This window comes from Bombyx mandarina, chromosome 22 (assembly GCF_030267445.1).
Source record: "Bombyx mandarina strain Sakado chromosome 22, ASM3026744v2".
Lineage (NCBI taxonomy): Eukaryota > Metazoa > Arthropoda > Insecta > Lepidoptera > Bombycidae > Bombyx > Bombyx mandarina.
Genome location: NC_143228.1, coordinates 12,788,815 through 12,809,440, shown reverse-complemented (window position 1 = coordinate 12,809,440; position 20,626 = coordinate 12,788,815). Strand labels below are relative to the sequence as shown.

The 20,626-nt window shown below is 36.1% G+C and overlaps 3 protein-coding genes across 3 annotated transcripts in view; 2 read left to right on the top strand and 1 right to left on the bottom strand.

Moving 5' to 3' along the window:
• The window catches only part of aux (cyclin-G-associated kinase), a 348,262-nt gene that overhangs the window by 297,079 nt on the left and 30,557 nt on the right, over positions 1-20,626 (top strand). The window lies entirely within an intron of this gene.
• Positions 12,884-14,922, bottom strand: Hmga (high mobility group protein A). The gene is made up of 5 exons (XM_028180600.2): positions 14,848-14,922; positions 14,609-14,717; positions 13,972-14,079; positions 13,753-13,905; positions 12,884-13,685 (listed from the first exon to the last, which is right to left on the bottom strand). The coding sequence occupies exons 3-5, from the start codon at positions 14,041-14,043 to the stop codon at positions 13,566-13,568; spliced, it is 345 nt and encodes a 114-aa protein (XP_028036401.1). The 5' UTR covers positions 14,044-14,079; positions 14,609-14,717; positions 14,848-14,922; the 3' UTR covers positions 12,884-13,565.
• On the top strand, positions 19,093-20,371 carry LOC114247607 (NADH-cytochrome b5 reductase-like). Its single transcript, XM_028180608.2, has one exon. It carries the CDS (start codon positions 19,422-19,424, stop codon positions 20,322-20,324), a length of 903 nt encoding a protein of 300 aa, XP_028036409.2. The 5' UTR covers positions 19,093-19,421; the 3' UTR covers positions 20,325-20,371.

The window sequence follows — 20,626 nt, the reverse complement described above, 5'->3', positions numbered from 1 at the left end:
AACGGTACGCGAACGTGTCGCCTTCATACTAGGACGTCTCTACCCGATGATATGGACTTACTGAATATGGCCTCCCTTTTTTGATTTTCGTTTTTTTTTTTTTTTTATTATTTGTCGTCTTTTGTTCATTAATGTTCGAATGTAAAAACTGTTTGTTCGTCTTTTATTTATTATTTAAAATTCTATTATTTAAAAAAAAAATTATTTACGTCTATAGTCGGATTTTTTATTAGACGAAGTAAACTGACGTTTACTGTGTTGTCAGTTTTTGATGAAATAAAAATAGTGTTGTGACAAAGTGAACGATTGAAAAAACTCCTGAATTAATGAAATTGCCTCGATTGTCTAGTGAATAGTTAGTGTGCCGAACTGCCGATATCGGGCACGGGGTTCGAATTTTAGCCGTGTTTTGTACATACCAACGAGTTTTCGACGAAACATTATGTTCCTATGGTATCTACCTGTACTAAATACCGAGTGTTTTAAACATTAAGAAAAACATTGCGAGGAAGTTTGTAAGACTGTCCTATTTCCAATGCATCATATAGTTGAAACTATAGATGTATAAAATATAACAATTATAGGTACATAGGTAATGAAAATAAAAAAAACTGATTGTAGTTACATACTACTAGTAACATATTATTATATTGGATCACTTTAATACAATTTTATTGTAAAATATAAATAATATTCTTTTATAGTTTGAAATTAATGATTAACTCTTCACACTCATTGTTCATTTATGTGATTGAACGAGAACTGAACGCATCACTATTACTTTAAATATAGCAACATTATTTCACAAAGTGACATTAGCTACTGTCAGCTGGCTTCGTCTAATTAAAAATCCGACTATATATTAACTTCATTATTATTATCGAGAAGTAGGTATCTTGATTGATATATATTACAAGGCTTCGTTTTTTTTAATTTAATTGTTTTTATGATCGAACAATTACGTATATCGTATAATAATCGTCGAAAAAACGATAATTGATCAAAATTAATTAATCTGAGCGATAAAAATAATGATATTTAGTAAAGGGGGCCCACTTAAAGGTAATCATTTGTTTAATTAATTATAAATAAATTTCTGGAAATGTCGACCTTCAGAACGATCTCCGTGGACGGCCGGAGACCAAATTGACAAATGAAAAATTAAAGGCTATTGTGAAAGCGGATCCACCACAAAGCACTTCAAAGATAGCTGCAGGCTTCGAGTTAATTGATAAAGCTGTATTAATCCACTTGAAGCAAATCGGGAGAGTAAAAAATTAGAACGATGGTTACCTCATGAATGGAGTGAATCGAACTTGCAAACACGCTTCGACTGGTGTATTACTTTGGTCAACCGACACAATAATGAAGGAATTTTAAATCGATCGATCGATTTTGAGTCGTGCAACCTCTTTGACAGGACATTAGAACTACAACGACTAGACATAGACAGAGACATAGATTATACACTTAATATATTTGAGAGACAGAGACTAAGACAGAGACTTTCTGTCACGTACCATCCGGCTATGGAATGAGCTCCCCTCCACGGTGTTTCCCGAGCGCTGTGACATGTCCTTCTTCAAACGAGGCTTGTGGAGAGTATTAAACGGTAGGCAGCGGCTTGGCTCCGCCCCTGGCATTGCTGAAGTCCATGGACGACGGTAACCACTCACCATCAGGTGGGCCGTATGCTCGTCTGTCTACAAGGGCAATAAAAAAAAACAAGAATTCGAAAAGAAATGGAACGAGGGCGTACGTGATTAGAGGCAGGCAGTACCTTTTTTGACTTCCTCAAAGACAGACACAAAATAGACGACAAAAGAACGAACCTACCGTTCAAGTGATCCTTCGACCGTTCAAGTGTTCCTCCGACCGTTCAAGTGGTCCTTTGAGCAAAAACTGTAGTCCTATGGTGAAGACGAGACTAGGAACACTGACATGGCGACGTCTTCGACAAATAGCATGACCGCCGCTGCTGACCAGACCGGGCGAGACCGACATTCCGTCCACAGCAGTCGCGCACCGTCGCCGACACCGTCTGTCCGATCCACCGCCTCCAGTGCAATGACTCAAATTCGACGGCAAAAAATAATGCAACTAAAGTTGGACGCTGCCGAACAACGCGCACAACTACACCTGCAGCTTCTGGAGGAAAAATTAGCCATCGAAAATCAGGCCCTAGAAGAGAAAGACGATCCGCGACTGACATGCAACCCAACAGGTAACTCTCAAACATTACCAACCGCACATGGCCTAAGACCACCGGCTTGCTGTCAGCGAAATGCAGAAGGGAATGAGCTAGCAAGCTGCATAACTAAGCTCCTCACAAGATAGTCAAATACTCAAGAATTGCCTCCGTTCTCTGATGAGCCCGAGGAATGGCCTCTATTTTATAGTCAATTTACATCACACAACATACACACCGTGGCGCGTCCGGAATGACAACAATCGAACCGAACTCCAGACTAGTTTCTTCTAATATTCGCGGAGTAAATGTATCAAATGTATATAATGTAAATAGTACACTGCTGTAAATAATGTTAATACATGTTTAGATAGTTTTAGTTACAAGAAAATTGTAAACAAATATCCGTGGTTGACTGACTATATAACTGACTACGACATGCGGCCTGACGTGATTGAACTTCTTATTGGACAAGACAACATTGATTTGATTATTACTAGACAGTTAATACAAAGACATAAGACTGGACCAATAGTTTCTAAGACTGAATTAGGCTACGTAGTTCATGGAAATGTGGGACTAGGTAGTGTACCAGACGATACAACTGTTTTACATTCTTGTCGATACGATGAACTACACGAACTGATGAAGTCGTCGTGGCCTAAAGAATAAGACGTCCGGTGTATTCGTGTTGAGCGATGCACCGGTGTTCGAATCCCAGGCGGGTACCATTTTTTCTAATGAAGTACGTACTCAACAAATGTTCACGATTGACTTCCACGGTGAAGGAATAACATCGTGTAATAAAAATCAAATCCGCCAAATTATAATTTGCGTAATTACTGGCGGTAGGACCTCTTGTTAGTCCGCGAGGGTAGGTACCACCACCCCTTCTATTTCTGCCGTGAAGCAGTAATGCGTTTCGGTTTGAAGCGTGGGGCAGCCGTAGTAACTATACTTGAGACCTTAGAACTTATATCTCAAGGTGGGTGGCGCATTTACGTCGTAGATGTCTATGGGCACCAGTAACCACTTCACACCAGATGGGCTGTGAGCTCGTCCACCTATCTAAGCAATAAAAAAAAAGCAGTTTTTCTCCACAGAGTCGTTTGGCGTTAAGCAGACTGACGACTTTCCTCGTTCTGGAGAGGATCACCTAGCGCTGAGCATCATGAAGCAAACGACTAAGCTCTTGCCTGAAGGCAGGTGGTAGACTGGTCTGCTTTGGAACTCTCACGATCTTCAGCTGCTGGACAGCCTACCGTTGGCTATAAGCCGACTTTGCAGTCTTCAACCCCAACAAACCGAACAATCATCAGAATAATTTGTTAAAAATATAAATGCTCGTAGGTATGAGACGACAAAACTCGAAGCATATAAAGCAATTGTGGATCACCACTATGTCGATGATCCACTCTTTCGATCATGAAGATGATATGATCCGGGAGGTGGATGACGTGGTACACATTCATGCTTCAGGTGGGTTTAACTTACGTAATTTTTTATCGAACTCAAAACGTTTACTAGCTCGCTTACCGGCTGAGAAACTTGCCCCGAGCTGTCTGAAAATCCTCTCAGATGCTAAAGATGACCAGATCGAAAGAGTACTCGGAGTACGTTGGGATCGAGAGACTGACGAATTTCTATTCCATTTGTAGTTCCCGAAGCCAAAAAAAGGCATAAAAAGACCGATTAAAGGCGAAGATGATGAGACTTACTATGTCTCTATTTGACCCGTTAGGTTTTTGTTTTACGTCACTGTGAAGGGTCGTAGCATTTGTGGAAGTCAAATGTTGGTTGGGATGACGAAGTTGAGCTTAGCCAGTTTGAAAAATGGCAGTCTTGTTTGGCTGAGCTGCAAAAGACCAGCGAATTTAGGACTCCACGTTAGTTGTTTAACGACGGATGTGGCAAGCAAGAACCGCCAGAACTTCATATTTTTTGCGATGCAAGCAGCAAAGCTTTCGCCACTGTGGCATACTTACGAGACAAAATGACTGATGGTAAATGGCACGTGTCTTTTGTCATTGCACGTGCACGTGTTGCTCCTCTTAGTGATGAGTATCCCTCGACTTGAGTTACAAGCTGCGCTAATGGGTGCAAGACTAGCTCACTCTTTGAAGAAACATATAGACCTGAGTACCGTGACCTAGTGGTCTGATTCATAGACCGTGTTAAGTTTTTTTTTATTGCTATTGTAGGCTGACAAGCATACGGCCCACCTGATGGTAAGTAGTCACCGTCGCTCATGGACGTCAGCAATGCCAGGGGCAGAGCCAAGCCGCTGCCTACCGTAAGTTGGCTTAGGTCTAATAGTGGCCGTTTCAAGCCCTTCGTAGCCCATCGCGTCAGTGAAATTTCTGAGCTGACTGATGTCAGTCACTGGAGGTGGGTACCTTCAGGACTGAATGCTGCAGATAACGCCACAAGGGAGACTGTTGCCGAGGATAACACACGCTGGATGAATGGACCGTCATTTCTACGTGAGTCCAAAGAGACCTAGCCACCAGATGATTCTGTCATAAGTCTGGACCCTGACGACGTCGAGGTTAAGGTCTGCACCTTTACTTTAATGACTGTAGAGCTAACCGATGACAGTCGATTTTCCCGATACTGGAGATTTATCAGGAGCACCGCTTGGTTTATGCGTGCAGTACACAACTGGATGCACAAAAGAAGCAAGCGACACGGTGAGTTGACAGCCGACGAAGTTAAAGCAGCGGAGCTAATCTGGATTAGAGAAAGCCAAAGACGAATGTTCTCAGACGATATTTAAAGTGTCAAGAAAACCGGACCGGTGAAGCGAGATTCTCCGCTTTCTCAGCCTATACCATGCAGACGATGATAACAATTTCAGGCACCCTATAATTTTGAATTCCAAAGACAGATACGTCGAATTACAACTTATGCAGCAGTACCACATGGACTCTACACAAGACTGGCGACGAAACTGTGCAGGACGTACACTCCTCATCTTGAGTACCAGCCTTCTGGTACTGGAGGTGGGGATGTCGTGGCGTGCAACCTCTTTGACAGGACATTAGAACTACAACAACTAGACATAGACACAGACTAAGACAGGACTTGACAAGAATTCGAAAAGAAATGGAACGAGGGCGTACCTACGTGACTAGCGGCAGGCAGTACATTTTTTGACTTCCCAAAAGTCGGACACAAACGAGACGACAAGGAACGAATTGACCGTTCTCATATACATAGAAAATAGTCGACAAAAGAACGAACCTTTTTTTTTTTTTTTTTTAAAATAAGCTGAGAGCCTTGAGAGGCTATGTCAGCGTAACCCTAACTTTTGTAGGTGAGCTCACGGGGCTCAAACCTGATGACGTTGCTAACACGAACCCTAGCAAGAGTCGTGCTTCGCAGAATCTACCACCGGATCGGAAACGCGACCCACTGAGAAGATCCGGCGAGAAACTCAGTGGGCTGTGTCTGAGAGTTAATTTACTCGTCGAGCCCTTCGTCGCAAGCGACGGGTTCGACGAGAACGGTGACCGGTGCTTGAATTACCTAAAAGCACCGTTAGTGGATCGGGCGGATCCGAGATGACGTGTTTTGGGCGACGTCGACTGCTTTCCATTCTGTCCGCAGGATCGGGAATGTAGTTACCGGCGGCCACGATGAGAGGGTTCTCGTGTCGTGCCGCTTTATCGAAGTGGAGAACGAACCGACCATTCAAGTGCATATATAACAACGGTGAATACTTTGATCAATTAAATATATTTTACAAAAAGAAATTACTTTATATTCTTCCCATACAAAACGTAAATTTCCTATGTAAGGACCCAATTTAAGTTTGTGTGGAGACCTTCACTATTTTTAACTATTTTTAGTTGACTAAATAGTGACGTTGCGCCGACATTTATATTGATCTATGCTAATATTATAAAGAGGAAAGATTTGTTTGTTTGTTTTTTTCGAATAGGCTCCGAAACTACTGGACCGATTTGAAAAATTCTTTTTCTATTAGAAGCCGACATTGTCCCTGATGAACATAGGCTACTTTTTTAAATTATTTTTTTTGGTTTCATGTGTTTTAATGTTTCCGAAGCGAAGCGAGGGCGGGTCGCTAGTAAAATAAGCTAGTAAAATAATAAAGTAAATAGTAAAAAATAATAAATCTCTTAAACGAAAAATCAATTTCTTCAGAAAACTAGAAAATACTCTTAGGAATGGGCAAAGTACGGCAGTGACCTGTGTTTTAATTGCTGCTACCAGTAGCTTGTAGCTTCGAAATCGTCGTGGCTGCCGAGGTCCAGCCGTACTATACATTTATACAGGGTGACAGGTTAAGTCGACCTATTCCCATTAAGAGCGTGTAGCTTACATCGTTTCTGACTGATTTGACTATGATACACCCTACCCTAAATCTAACCGATCTGGAGATATTTCAATTTAATTGTTTTTTATAAAAAATACCCGATTTTCGGCTATCAGCTTAGATATTTTGAAATGCGTAAGTCTTATTATTATGACATGATTTCTACTTGTAAAATAAGATGCTGTATGACCCCAATAACAAATATTGTACGTAAAATGAATAAACAAGTCGTTTTAGACGATTACAACTTATAAAAACTAATAAAAAATTAGAAAGATTATTTTTCTTTCAAGGATATCTTAAAAAAATATTATGGCGCCTGTTTGGCAGATGTGCTTAACAATATCTACGTTTCGTCAGCTATCCAACAAGGTATAACAATCTAAAGTTTTATCAAAATTTTGTCGAAAACACTTAGTTTTATAGGCTACAGGGGAGGCTAAATAAAAGAAGTATGTACAAGATACTACATTTATTAAACTTTCAAGTTCCAACAAAACATCCTAAGGTCTAAATTTCATGCCCATTATGTCCGGGACTCTTTTGCACTCATGTTCGCATTATTTTACGAAGTCCAGTTTTATTACACCAGTAATTAATTTCCTTCTCATTTCATTCGCCGCATTAATAATCCTGTCTCTCAATACTTAAATTGATGAAATTGGGTTGGGCTCACTGTACACGAGACTCTTCATGTGTCCCCCTACACATAAAAATCCATGGGGGTTAGGTCCGGACTTATGGCTGGCCAGGGTATAGGCCCACCTCGTTCAATTCATTTGTTTGGATAATTTGTGTCTAGCTATTCTCTGGCACTTCTCCTGAAATTCACAAGGCAGCCATCATGCTGAAACCACGTCTTGAATCAGATTGAGTGGCAAATCATCTAATAGGTCATTTAGGTCTCCTCGCAGGAAATGTTCATAGTATATGTCGGCGTTAAGCCAGGATTTACACACATAAGTTCTTTTACAATGAAAATACAATACAATTCTATAAAACTTTAACATTACTTGTTTACAACAAAAAGCCACGCCTGAGTTATTCAGTGGTTTTTACACAATTAGCCATTTTGTGTTGGTTATAGCAACTACAACTTCTTTTAAACAAACAAATGTAATTACTGCGAAACAATTCACAAAACATAGCTTAATATTCAAAATACATATTTTAGTGATTTTACATGACTCACATTTAATTTATTTTACATGAATTACTTTTAAGTAATATTAACTAACATTGTTATTATCCAGCCTAATAATAGATGGCCCCAACAACATCATTGCATAACAATTACAATACTTAATTAAATTATTAGTACTGTTAATTATAATATAAATTATTATTAATATTTATGCTTTATTCATATTTAATCATTTATACAGTCATTTGTGTTTTTAAACAATAATATAAACATTAAACATATTCTGAACATTTTCACATCAAAACAGTGTCTGCTAATTATTAAATATGGTAGAATAACAGTTTTGTTGCTAATAATAAATAAATATTAACATATAATAAACTAATCTATATATTATTATGTTAATTATTGCCAACAGTGGCGTTTGCGCCCATACGGCCATACTGATTCCAGCGCGTCCCTTGCGCTGTTTTAGCATTTCACATAACAGTAAACAAGGCATATCCCCTACTGGGATCTGCCCAACACACAAGGCACCATTCACCCTTACGAGATCTAGCTAACACACAAGAGGATTACCCAACGGGATTTACCAAACACACAAAGCATCACCCATACGGGTCTAGTTAACTCGCAAGCCATCACCCTTACAGGATCTAGCCAACTTACCAGGCATCACCCTTACGGGATCTAGCCAACACACTCGGCATCACCCATTCGGGATCTAGCCAACTCACAAGGCATCACCCACTTGGGATCTAGCCAACCCACAAGGCATCACCCTCTCGGGATCTAGCCAACCCAAAAGGCATCACCCATTCGGGATCTAGCCAACTCATAAGGCATCACCCATTCGGGATCTAGCCAACTCATAAGGCATCACCCATTCGGGATCTAGCCAACTCATAAGGCATCACCCATACGGGATCTAGCCAACTCATAAGGCATCACCCATACGGGATCTAGCCAACTCATAAGGCATCACCCATACGGGATCTAGCCAACAAGACCAGGTTTAAGGATTCGCATGGTGGCCCGCCAGCGTTTTAGGAAGGATAATTGGATAGGAAAATAAAAGTAGATACCATAACAAATTATAAATCATTTTACAGCAGAACAAATCTCTCTGCCCATACGGTCAATTTGTCAGTTATCAGAATCCTCTGACATTAAGAGGATAGATTTACCTATATCAAACCGTTACCATTACCAAACCTTTACCTTTACCAAAACACATTAGATGACAGAGACCGCTCGTCCATCCATTTTTTACCAGCTGATTCAACTTCCCCTAATTCATCATTCAGCGGACCATTTTCAATTTGCTTTATTTTAATGACTGGTAGGGAACATCATCCTTCTAATGCCTCTGCATTTTTGTTTTATTGTTGTGCTGCAGCTTTTAATCAACTGTAATTCTTAAAGCTGCCTGTCAGATCTTATTAATTGATATTTTACAAACATGTGACATTTATGACCCATCAATAGTTCAGCATGCCTGTTGACCATGCTCGCTCTCTTTGCAATAATGTGGTACTGAATTTCATATTGTTCACAAGTTTTTGAAACTCCTGAATTATCTTTTATCTTGGTGAATTTTTAAAAGTGACAGGTTTCCCAAAATGGAACTAAGATTTTAAAAACAGAAATCACATAGAGATCTGTGCCATCCTTTTTCTTGACTAATAATAAAGCAGCACCCCCACTAGAAACCTAGGGTGCAGAGAGTTAATCACTCATCCAAAAATAAATAATTATGAAAGGAAAAGTAATAATATGGAGCTGCTGAACAGGGATGAGCTGTCTCTTATTATGGCATATTATTAAAAGTTTATTTTTATTTTTATTGTAATATGCTTGAACTCCTCACAATAAACAGGAGACATACAGTATGTACAGCGTTGTACTATCCTATCCAAATTAATTATTTCAAATCCAACTTTTATCTGCCTGATCACCATCTATGAGACATGATTTGCAAAAGTTACATGATGATTGAATAATGACTCCAAACTTGAGCGTTCACTGGATAGAAACTTATAAAAATAGATATGTTCTCCTCAAAGAGTGCAACACTGAGAAGTTATTTTTAAAAGATTAAAACCTATTAGGATGTCAGCAAGACTGTCAGTATTACCATATGATTATGATTACCATATGAAATTCTATAATAGTTCTAGTATTTTTCTCCATTAAAAGTCACAATGCTTTGTTTTGAAATCAGTTGACCCCTTATGCTCAAAAACTTTACATGAAGTTGTTTAGCTTACTAAATTAGATCTGCAATGATTTAAGTCTTAATTGTGGTGATACGTTTGTCATCTTGACGGCGGTAACAAGTTTTCTCGAAATTACGCAAGTGACGCAGTAACCACATTTAAAACCTTAGTGTTACTAAAAGTGCCACGAAAACTGAAGGAATCATTATGTGATTGTGATAAAACTGAGTTATGTTTAGACATTATATTTACAGTACATTTTCAATTTGACGCTTTCGGAACGTTTTTAGAATCGATATTATTTAGGAAGCGAAATACATACCACAGCGTATTTCTCAATAACTTGGATCGAATAAATTTAAGATAAATACCTGAAATCAGTATTTTTACCATCTCAGCGTCAGTAGCTTTTCCAAAACATCCACGGTCTAGAACTCATTTTAAATATCCACAACTTTACTGAATGCATGGATCAGTTCGTCCCTCACTTGCTCCAATGCGGTTCAATACAAAGACCAGATATCGGCTTATGTCTTGCTTGCTCTTTTGAACTCGATGTTCATGCGATGAAACAATTAGCTTCATGATAGTTTCGTCCACATTTCCGCATCGGTCTTGATGTCACGCCCTCATCGGAGTTGAACGGCGGCAAATAAAAGTTATAATGCCACTACAAGGGTACAGCATTTGCAGCTATCATCACTTTTCGCCTTTTTAATACAGGTTGAGAGACCCATCACTTGTTCAACAGTGGGCTACTTCATTCGGAGGCTTACGATTAATTTTGGGGCTGTGATCCCACTTCTGATGTCGGCGTTAAGCCAGGATTTACACACATAAGTTCTTTTACAATGAAAATACAATACAATTCTATAAAACTTTAACATTACTTGTTTACAACAAAAAGCCACGCCTGAGTTATTCAGTGGTTTTTACACAATTAGCCATTTTGTGTTGGTTATAGCAACTACAACTTCTTTTAAACAAACAAATGTAATTACTGCGAAACAATTCACAAAACATAGCTTAATATTCAAAATACATATTTTAGTGATTTTACATGACTCACATTTAATTTATTTTACATGAATTACTTTTAAGTAATATTAACTAACATTGTTATTATCCAGCCTAATAATAGATGGCCCCAACAACATCATTGCATAACAATTACAATACTTAATTAAATTATTAGTACTGTTAATTATAATATAAATTATTATTAATATTTATGCTTTATTCATATTTAATCATTTATACAGTCATTTGTGTTTTTAAACAATAATATAAACATTAAACATATTCTGAACATTTTCACATCAAAACAGTGTCTGCTAATTATTAAATATGGTAGAATAACAGTTTTGTTGCTAATAATAAATAAATATTAACATATAATAAACTAATCTATATATTATTATGTTAATTATTGCCAACAGTGGCGTTTGCGCCCATATATACCTCATTTAAATTGTCGGGGAGAAAGTAAGGCCCAATCAAATGATAGGAAATAATGCCCATCCACACATTCAGGCTGTCTCGCTCGCACGCACTGCATTAACATTGAAAGACAATTCGCGAGGGACTGTTAGAACTGCTACCTGGAGGCTCGCAACTAAATATTTTCTATGATGTTTTATTTAAACCCTAGATTGTTATACCTCATTGGATAGCTGATGAAACGTAGATATTGTTAAGCACATCTGCCAAACAGGCGCCATAATATTTTTTTAAGATATCCTTGAAAGAAAAATAATCTTTCTAATTTTTTAATCGTTTTTATAAGTTTTAATCGTCTAGAACGACTTGTTTATTCATTTTACGTACAATATTTGTTATTGGGGTCATACAGCATCTTATTTTACAAGTAAAAATCATGTAATAATAATAATAATAATAATAAGACTTACGCATTTCAAAATATCTAAGCTGATAGCCGAAAATCGGGTATTTTTTTATAAAAAACAATTAAATTGAAATATCTCTAGATCGGTTAAATTTAGGGTAGGGTGTTTCATAGTCAAATCAGTCAGAAACGATGTAAGCTACACGCTCTTAACGGGAATAGGTCGACTTAACCTGTAACCCTGTATATAGCGATGTACCGGTGTTCAAATCCTTAGCCCACTGAGCGAAGAGTATATAATCACTTCGTTACATTGCGTTTGCGCTCCGGTGGTAAATTCTGCGAAGCACTACCCCTGCTAGGGTCAGTATTAGCAACACTCCGGTTTGAGCCCCGTGAGCTCACCTATACATGTTAGGGTGAAGCTGAAATAGCCTCTCAAGGCTATCAACCTAGGTAGGAAAAAAATATTCAAGTCCTGCGGGCGGGTACCAATTTTTATAATGAAATACGTACTTAACAATCTTTCACGACTGACGTCCAGTGTAGGAATAGCATCGTGTAATTATAATTTCGAAAAATTATAATTTGCGTAATTACTGGTGATAGAACGTCTTGTGAGTTCGTACAGGTAGTTACTACCGCCCTGCCTATGGACTATGCACTATGAATCATGGAAAACGAGTATTTACTGGTGGTAAGAAGTCTTGTGAGTCCGCACGGGCATGTACCACCACCCTGCTTATTTCTGCCGTGAAGCAGTAATGCGTTTCGGCTTGAAGGGTGGGGCAGCCCTTGTAACTATACCGAGATCTTAGATTAGAACATTAAAACTTAACTTTGAGATATTTCGCTGGCAAATCGGTGGCAGATAATAAATTTAACGGTTTAATTTTAAGATCGCGTGACCAATTGATTCCTGACATTAACTTAAACAGATATTACTGTGAACAACTATGTACTTAAGATACTGATTTGAGAAAAATACTTCGGAAGGTAGTAATGGTTTAAAAAGCCCGAAGCCACACTCATAACGGAGTTTGATCTGAGATTTTGGGCAGAAAATATTCCGACGATGTACAAGCTCGCACGTTTTAAAATAATTAAGTTACTAAGAGCAAAACCATGTCAATAAAATTCTAGGAAATAAGATTTTTATTTTATTTTGTTCTAAAATTGTACATTCACAGACATATATACTATTAAAATTGTCATCAGAAATAATACTTGTTCAGTCAGCAAAGATGTAAAATTAATGTAATACTAAACTACCACATGATTTTATCAAACTGGAGATGATACAATTTTTTACATATTACTCAATAGGAAAATAAAATTTAAATTTAAAGTAAACATAATATTCGTTATTAAAGAAAATAATACTTGACATATGTATGTCAAAAGTTATAAATCTAAAAATCTATCTTATAAATCAAGAAATTACAAAATACCTATTTGTATAGAATCTACAAGAAAGATCTTATAATTATTTCTTAAAGTTGTACGTTGACGAGAGCTGAATCCTCCCAAAATTACTCATGTAAGATATAGCTACCATAGTTCATACATTATATTTAAATGCACTAATGATCATTAAAAATTAAATCATTTCTTAAAACAAACCTTTCTTACATGAATACTTTGGGCTGATAATCTCAATTGAGAATGTTGTGCTATCACGATAATTCAGTAGGTTACTTGAAACATGAGAGTTAACCAAATATTTTCATTTTGAAACCATTAATGAGACACAAAAGTTTATTTTCACAGTACACATACTGAATTATCACAGAGAACAATTACACTAAGATTTTTAGACCCACAAGTATTTATTGGTCTTCAGATCCTTCATCTTCTTCATCCTCGTCCTGTTCTTCCTCAGTAGAAGCAGCATCTTTTTTTGGAGGTGGTGCATCTTTGCGTGGCCGTCCACGACCTCTACCTTCACCCTAAATTAACAAGATATAATGACATTCTCATTTCGTTTTATTTTAAATATGTATGTGTTTTTTTTACCTTGCCCTTGACTCCCGCCTTTTTCTTGGAACCTTTTGGTCTGCCTCTACCTCGTTTAGCTACTGGTGCTTGTTCATCATCAGAAGATTTAGCAGAATCTTTTGTTCTGGTGGCAGCTGGAGGCCGACCTCGTTTTTTAAGTTCTTTCGACTCCTGAAGTGGAAAATATAATTATTATGGAGTACTAATCCAGAGAATATCATGACAAAAACTACTTACAGGTTGTGTTCCATTGGCTTTTGGTCTACCGCGTCCTTTCTTTTCAACAACTGTTGAACCGTCGTCAGACATAGTTCACTAAATAATTTATAATGTAGGTATTTAGCTCTGAAATAAATATAAATTGAACAATTAGTTGAAGACGTTATCGATTTTGTTGGGTGCGTCATTATTTGTATGCAGATAGGTTAATAAATGCATCAGAGGATTTGAGATAAAATTTGATTTATTATTTACGGTTAGCGATGCTTCCAAAAACAAATGAATACGGTTCAAAAAATATCTGAACACGAAACAGTGTGTCAACGACCGGTACATAGCTTCATTAAATACACGCTATTTTCAATTATGCCCATGGAAACATAAAGAGAATCATTCCAACAAGAGAATAATGAAAAAAAAATTGGAAATAATACGCATGCAAATACTTTAAATATATCAGAACAATAATGCACTAATAATAGTTTTTTCACTTCAATAACGCTAAATCTACAATGGAGTCCATTTCATAGATCTTGTAATCAAATTTTTTTAAATAAAGAATATTTAATCACAATGATTATAGTATCGGCAGGAATAAACTACTACTTTATTATCCTTTGATAATATTTTCATTTAAAAGTAAAGATTTACTTACAAAACTTGTTTACAGCAAGCGATGCCGCTATTGCCGTGAGAATTTATGGCGGGCCGCGAGACCAGCAGAGCGGGTTGCGGGAGGTCTGGAAAACAACACTGAGCGGCGTCTGTATAGAGGGCGCCTTTAGCATTTATAGTGTTTTGTAATTTTTATTTTGTGTTGTGTGTACTACACTAGAACAAAGATTGAGAAATGCGAAGAATGCAAGAATTTATAACCATAGATTAAATTATTACCTGAAACATGCGTATTAGCTAGAATTAAATGATAGTCAATTCGTTGAAAGTACTACAACGATTATTGTGAGCTAAAGAATTTGGAATGTACAAACTTCAAAATGCCCGCCAGTTTTAAGGCATCAAATGGCAGTTAGCTAGTGGCTAGTATTATACTTTATAATGACAAGATCCCCCGGATATCCTAGGTAGCTGTTCTTGATAGATTTGTTGCTTTTTATCGTGATTGGTTAGTTAACACAAGCTAGGTACTATGAACGCTGTTTACTCATGCTATTTTTAAGGGTTAGGCATTATTTTTGATATTGAATATTCTAGATTCATGAATTACTGCCTCGTTAGTCTATTTTAGTCGTCAGGGTCACCCTAAAGACTGTCTATACCGCAAGGTAGGCTCCTGGTCGACGAAACTATTTTTGGCAGCCAGGATCGCTTTGATCTCATATATTTCCGGAGATAAGAGAAATTCGTAGGGGCAATTATAAGTGCATTTAACTCGAGTAAAGTTGTTTTTCAGCAAAAATGAAAATGATTTTTTTATTTAAATTTATTAGGTAGTAGTATCTTTGAAGTATTTTGAATATAATTTGTAACAAAATATTTTATACTTTTTAAATTAATAATAACATATTATATTGCGTCCATGATGATTTGATATTTCAACCCCTAAGTCATAAAAAATAATATATTTCTCTAAGTTTTTTATGTTCATTATTGGTTGTCGCTAAGTGTTGCTTTAGTCAATATTTTATAATTATATTCTTCTTTTTCAGTTTAATAATCCACATAATATGACAATTTCTGTTAGAGTAGATTTCTTTTCTTTTTGCGTTTTAGAAGAATCTTAAAAAAATGCACAGTTATCGGAAAACGGAACAAAATCATTTGACATGTTTTGACACATAAGTATTGAGCCTAAACATAGTTCCACTGTGGTAGGTATTGGTACGATTTTAGTTTAGTTTTCTTGGGAATTCTTGCTAATTTTGTAAATTTAACACTGTGTGTCATTAGGAAATAGGTACCTTGATCACAGTGGTAAGGAGCAGAAGGGAAATTTGTCGCTATGTACACAGCTGACTAAATCTTAAAAAATATGAAATAATTTAAAATATAAATTAGGGAAGGTAAGGAGGTAAGAAGCACCATCTTGTACAAGGGACAAGTTGAAAAAGTGTTCACCTGTAAAGCAAGGTATTATTGGAAGATGCATCAAAATAGCGATACTGTAGGAAATGTTAAGAATATATGAGTCGTCTATTATCAAAGGTGGCAATCTGTGCATTTGGACAAAAAAAATTTATTGATATGTCAATACAGATTGATTTGAATATAATCGTCTCCTTCAAAGAATACGGTTCAAAACCTGCATTAAATAAAGGTTAATAGTTAACCTGTTATTTATCTAAGATGTCGTTCCGAAGAGTTTTGTGACTGCCAATGGAATACAAAGTCAATAAGTCGTTTTTCTGATTTACCAATCATTGTCCAAAAGTCAGATTGCCGGCTTTGATAATAGTCGACTCATATGTAGTAGTTTTAAAAAGAGTGAAGTGTGCTGGGTTAAAAATTTTATATTTTTCGAGATTTATGAAAATAAGAAATATGCAGTATTTAAACTCCCAACTGTTTGTTTTTATTCCTATTCACGTAGGAAGTGCTTCTTTTCTTCTTAATTTAGTATTCTGCTTTAATGTGACGCTATTTTTTTAATCTTTCCACTTGCTATGAAGGCGTCACCCTAATTAGTTATACTCTGCTTAAGAAAAATGTTTAGGTGCAGTTTTGAAGGGTATAGATAAGGAAAACTATCATATAAATGAGGCATAAGTTATAGAAATTTCTAACTGTAATAAGCAAGTTATAACTCAAATACTGACCAAAACAGTGTTGTCGTAGCCAGTGGTATGATGTGAATGTAATACTTATAACCTTCGCAGTGGAAGTCAATCGTGAAAAATCGATACCTACCTGCGGTATTTGAATACCAGCACAGTCACATCGCTAGATACGAACGCATCGTAGTAGGGGAGCCCAAGCGGGGATTTCGGTATTTACTAAAGCGCGGCAGATGAATATACAGGGGGGTACCTTGTACCCGTTTGAGTACCTCCACCAAATATGAGCCCCATATATATTATGGTCGCGCGTCAAGGATAAAGGATCAGATTAGTAAAAAAAAATCGATCATCAGAAAATCTCGAGCGCGTCAGATTAAGGTAGGGTGAGTTAATTACATGCTAAAAAGTGTATATTCCACTAATCTGACAATTTGAAAGTGTCGTAAAGAAAGGGGAGGGCGGAAAAGTTGTAAAAATTACGTCTTCTCGACATTCTCGAGCGTGGCTAATTTTATTTTATTTTGTAGGAAATAATTCAAGGATAACGAAAAATATATAATTTTACCATTTCCGCAAGCCGAAGTAACCAAAATTCGTCGGTAAAGTTTAATGCGTGCAGCTGCGTGATGCCTATATTCCTCTCTCCACGTTTCTATTCCCCTCTCACATCTCTAAGATATATAATATCTTAATCTGACGCGCTCGAGTATTCTAGAATGGCGATTTTTTTCGCACATTATAATAATGGCCACGAGTTTGCGTCACATCAAAATCGTCAAATTATTGAATGAGAGCTTTTTTTTAGGTTCACTTAACACCCCCTTAGAAAATATGACGCGCTCGATAAATTTTTTTTTTTCATTTTCAGCCCTTACGTACGACCACCCCCACCATGCAAACGATCAGATTAACATACATACATTATTAAAAATACGTAGGACATTGATGCTATCAAAATCTGACGCACTCGATTATGTCCATGCACTAGTATTTTTTTATATTTTTGAAAATCTATAGCCGCTCCCCCCGCCAATGAAAACGTATACATTATATAACACTTTTTTCTTTTTATCATCTAAGCTTTGCATCCCAATAGGTCTCTATGACGCTCGACTAAATCCCCGTTTAGCATCGTGGGCTCCCCTACTATCGGGCGTCCTATCCAGCAAGCCATGACGACAATGATAACTTCAGATTATCTTTTTACGGTTTCTTTGAAACGACCTTTTGGCGGGAACGCGAAGAGTGAAGTTGTGTGATTTGTTTTATTTTGGCTACTTAGTGTTTCTTTAGTTTTAAATGTGTAATAACGGTGGTTTATTAGCTGTTTAGTATCTATGAAAGTGCACAAAATTAAATGTTCTCCAAAAAGTCCACTGAAGCAGTCCCAGTAAATGACCACCATTTTACTGAGATTATATTTCATCTCATATCATCTCATTTAATTTCATCCCAGTTGATTAATGTCTCAAATTAATCATTTTCATTTCATTTCACTTCATAATATCATTTTTCATAAAAATATGAATATACATTAAAATAAGACATGACTTAAAAGTCTCAGTTACCAGGTCATAAAATCCCTTATAAACATAATATCAGTCCGTTTTTTGGCGGGAACGCGAGGAGAGAAGTTGTGTGATTTGTTATACTTTGTCTAATTAATGTTTCTGCAGGTTTAAATTTGTAATAACGGTGGTTTATTAACTGTTTAGCATCTGTGAAAGTGCACAAATTTGGAAAAATGAAACAAAGCCGCTGGACGTAACTTCTCGGGATCTTCCAAAAAGTCCACTGAAAAATTCTCAGCAAATGACCACCATTTTACTGAGATTATACTTCATCCCATATCATCTCATCTCATTTCATTTCGTTTTCATTTCACTTCACTTCATGCCATGTTTCATAATAATCAACTTCATTTAATTTCATAATATCATTTTCATATAAAAAAAGTTACGTATCATTAAAATTAAAATAAGACTTAACCAAAGGTCTTAGTTACCAGGTCATAAAAGCCCTTAAAAAAAAAGATAACAGTAACAGATTCAGATTTCCTAATTCCTATTTCCTATTATTTTTATAGGAATTAGGAAATCTGAATCTTGGTTATTAGCAATTAAATCTAAGTAATAAATTGGGATTAAATGAGTTTAGATACAACTGAAAAGATTAAGTAACTTCTCAATAAAGTGATACCTACAAATTTACAAAGAATTCAATGAATTATGTGGATGAACCTGATAAGCCATATTCAGCGATTTCGTTTCATTTCCCACACTTGTCCACGTTCACACATGAACGATTAATAAGGTACCCTTTACTCCTGAAGAACTCGCAATAGTAAATTACCAAAATATGTGCAATTAACCCTTCACTGATTGCTTTCACGCTAAAAGTAAGAAGTACTTTGTAAAGTTTGTAATACATATCATATATACATAATATATAAGCTCGGATAGGTACCTAGGTACCTAATTGCTTTGCAAGCTACAATCAGTAATGACAGTTCACTTAAAAATCGTAAATATTACATAATTAAAGAGTAAAGAACGTAGGTATCAATTAAAATATAGCCCGATTCTAGGATCGAGTGATAAATATCTTGTATTGGTGATTACCGATTGTTATTCTAACATTGTTATTCAAGATTTGCATTCGTAGTATCACGCATATACAGTGCTTATTATATATGTATGTACCCTTTCTGACGTTTAATAAACTTGTACCTACATGAAAATGGACAAACCTGTGGAACCTAATATTGAAGATTGCTGTGGTAGTGGCTGCAACCCATGTATATTTGATATTTATAAAGAGCAACTTAAAAAATATGAAAATAGTTTGAAGTATGGGCTAATAACAAACAATACCTTAGAAAATGGAATATCACAAATTAAATACACAAATTTTGTTGTGGTAGACAATAAATATATGAATGATACACATGCAATAATAATTCTAAAGAGACTTGTATGCAATGATAATGGTATGAGTCGATTATGGTGGAACCCAGGTGATCACTTCCTTCTGAAATATGCTGCAGAAAATAAAACATGTACTAGAGCATACACTCCAATTAAGTTAAAAAAAAATGAAACAGATTTGTGGGACTTTTTCATTGTTGTAAAGAAAGGCAATATAGGTTCAGTGTCTTTATATCTATACAATTTACAGAAAAGTGATATAACCTCATGGCGAGGTCCATATGGAAAATATGAACTTGTTCCAAATAGATTTGATAGAATCATAATGATAGCCCAAGGAACTGGCTTAGCCCCTTTCATTTCAATTATCCAGCAGATTCTTGAAAATGAAGATGACATGACAAAAATTATATTAATTTATTGCACTCAAAAGATTGAGACCATAATTTTAAGAGAAGAATTGTACTCATATAAACAATATTGGAACTTTTCTTACAAAATTTATCTTAGTGAAAGTAGTGATGAATTTCCATCTAAATATGAAGAACCAATAATATGTACAAAATTTAATTTTAATGAATTATCCCATCATAGACCATTTAGAATAAGTGATCAATACCTCTTGTGTGGTTCAGTAACTTTCATGGAAACTTATGGACAATATTTAATCAATGAAAATGTTCAACTTGCAAATATAGTAAAATTTTAGTTTTATTATATGAATGGTCTATTAAATTTATGTAGTGAGACCCTTAATCTGTGTAATTATTTATTCTGAATGCTTAATTCCTTTAATCAACAAATTATTGTTGTATTTGCCTATAAATAGGTTTAATGGGGAAATACATAATAGTTGAGGACAGTTTCTCTGTATGTTAGTTGATTTTCAATTGAGATCTTTGTCTCCAAATGTTACTATTATATTGAATGTCATTAACAAAACAAAAAAAATTTGAAATAAAATGAATCCAAATCCTGTGGTAACAGTGAATATGGTCTAGTTTCGATCAC